Source organism: Zerene cesonia, chromosome 13 (genome assembly GCF_012273895.1).
Source record: "Zerene cesonia ecotype Mississippi chromosome 13, Zerene_cesonia_1.1, whole genome shotgun sequence".
NCBI classification, from domain to species: domain Eukaryota; kingdom Metazoa; phylum Arthropoda; class Insecta; order Lepidoptera; family Pieridae; genus Zerene; species Zerene cesonia.
In genome coordinates, this window is record NC_052114.1 from 10,612,000 (window position 1) to 10,613,345 (window position 1,346).

Here is a 1,346-nt window from a genome sequence, read left to right on the forward strand (position 1 = left end):
CCTCGTGATCAAATTTTTTCTATTCTTTCAAAATTTCTAATTTATAAAGCATTTCAATGCTATAAAACTAAAAAAAAATAAATTTAGTAATACGATGTTAAGATGTAGTGTAAAAAAGTTTGCCTATTTGAGAAATTTTGAAAGAATAGAAAAAATTTGATCACAAGACAGGAAATTTTGTTCTATTCTTTAAAAATTTCTCATGTATAAAGCATTTCAATGCTATAAAACTAAAAATTAAGTTTGCCTATTTATTTTAGGTAATCATATGTACTAATTAATTCATTGGTTTTATGAACAAGTTTTATGATGCAGAGATAAATAAAAAATTACATGCAATTAGTTCTACGTCTGAGTTTGAAAAAAATCTTCTCCATTATATCAGCGTTCTTAATTACATGACCAGCACTGTATATAAGACGGTCAATGTCAAAAAATATATGTATGAAGTTTCGTGTGGAGGAATGAATTCTACAACAAATAAAATATAATAGTTTAAAAAAACTATAAAACACGCTTTAACAAAAATCATATTTTGCAAATTGAAAACTGGATTAATTTTATCAAATTAGTGTATTGTCATCGGTCCTCAATAAATCTACAAAGTTTGAACGAAATCTGGCCGTTTAAAGTGGGTCAAAATCGCGCCCAAAGAAGTCAGTTACAAACAAACAAACAAACATACAAACAAACAAACATACAGGTGAAGCTAATAAAAAGCGTGTAAAAATAGAACGAACGATGGACTGTACTTGTGTGTGGTTATTTTTAATAAATATTTTTATCAACAGACTGCAATTTAGTATCAAAATTTAAGAATGCACTATACGGATACCTACAAAAGCGAAGTTAAGTTCATTGTTTAAAGATAATATGTAAGCAGTTAGCGAATCCATCCACTAACATGTAAGGCCTTTTCTATAAATTTAATTGTATAGACTGATTTATACAACACAATATCATATTTTTTAAATAAATATTAATTCGATTTATTGCAGAACTTTACTATTAATAGTATTGTAGCTCTAAACAATTATCATATCACGAGCAACCGTAACACATATTTTAGAAAGGCCGTGTCTACACATGACAAGTAACTACAGGGCAAACACAATGGTAACGGCGATGGCGTGCGTGTGCAGCGTGTGCTGCGTGTGCAGCGAACTGACCGGTCGATGAGGCTGGGTGCGAGCGGGCCGCACAGCACGTACCAGCAGTTGGCGCACGCGTTGCCGCGCGAGTACGGGTTGGGGTTGGCCACGCCGCGCCGCGACGAGAACGAGCCCTTGATCTGCAACACGCGGCGCGCGGTGAGCGGGTGGTGAGCGGGTGACGAGTGGGGGGGG

General features: G+C 34.8%; 2 protein-coding genes across 2 annotated transcripts in view; one reads left to right on the forward strand and one right to left on the reverse strand.

Annotated features, from left to right (window-relative positions):
• The window catches only part of LOC119831373, a 28,999-nt gene that overhangs the window by 2,556 nt on the left and 25,097 nt on the right, over window positions 1–1,346 (reverse strand). The gene's annotated exons all lie outside the window — the stretch shown is intronic.
• The window catches only part of LOC119831352 (endoplasmin-like), a 3,385-nt gene continuing 3,214 nt past the window's right edge, over window positions 1,176–1,346 (forward strand). Inside the window, exon 1 of the mRNA XM_038354656.1 lies at window positions 1,176–1,314. Within this exon, the coding sequence (XP_038210584.1) occupies window positions 1,176–1,314 (139 nt within the window). The remainder of the gene's footprint in view (window positions 1,315–1,346) is intronic.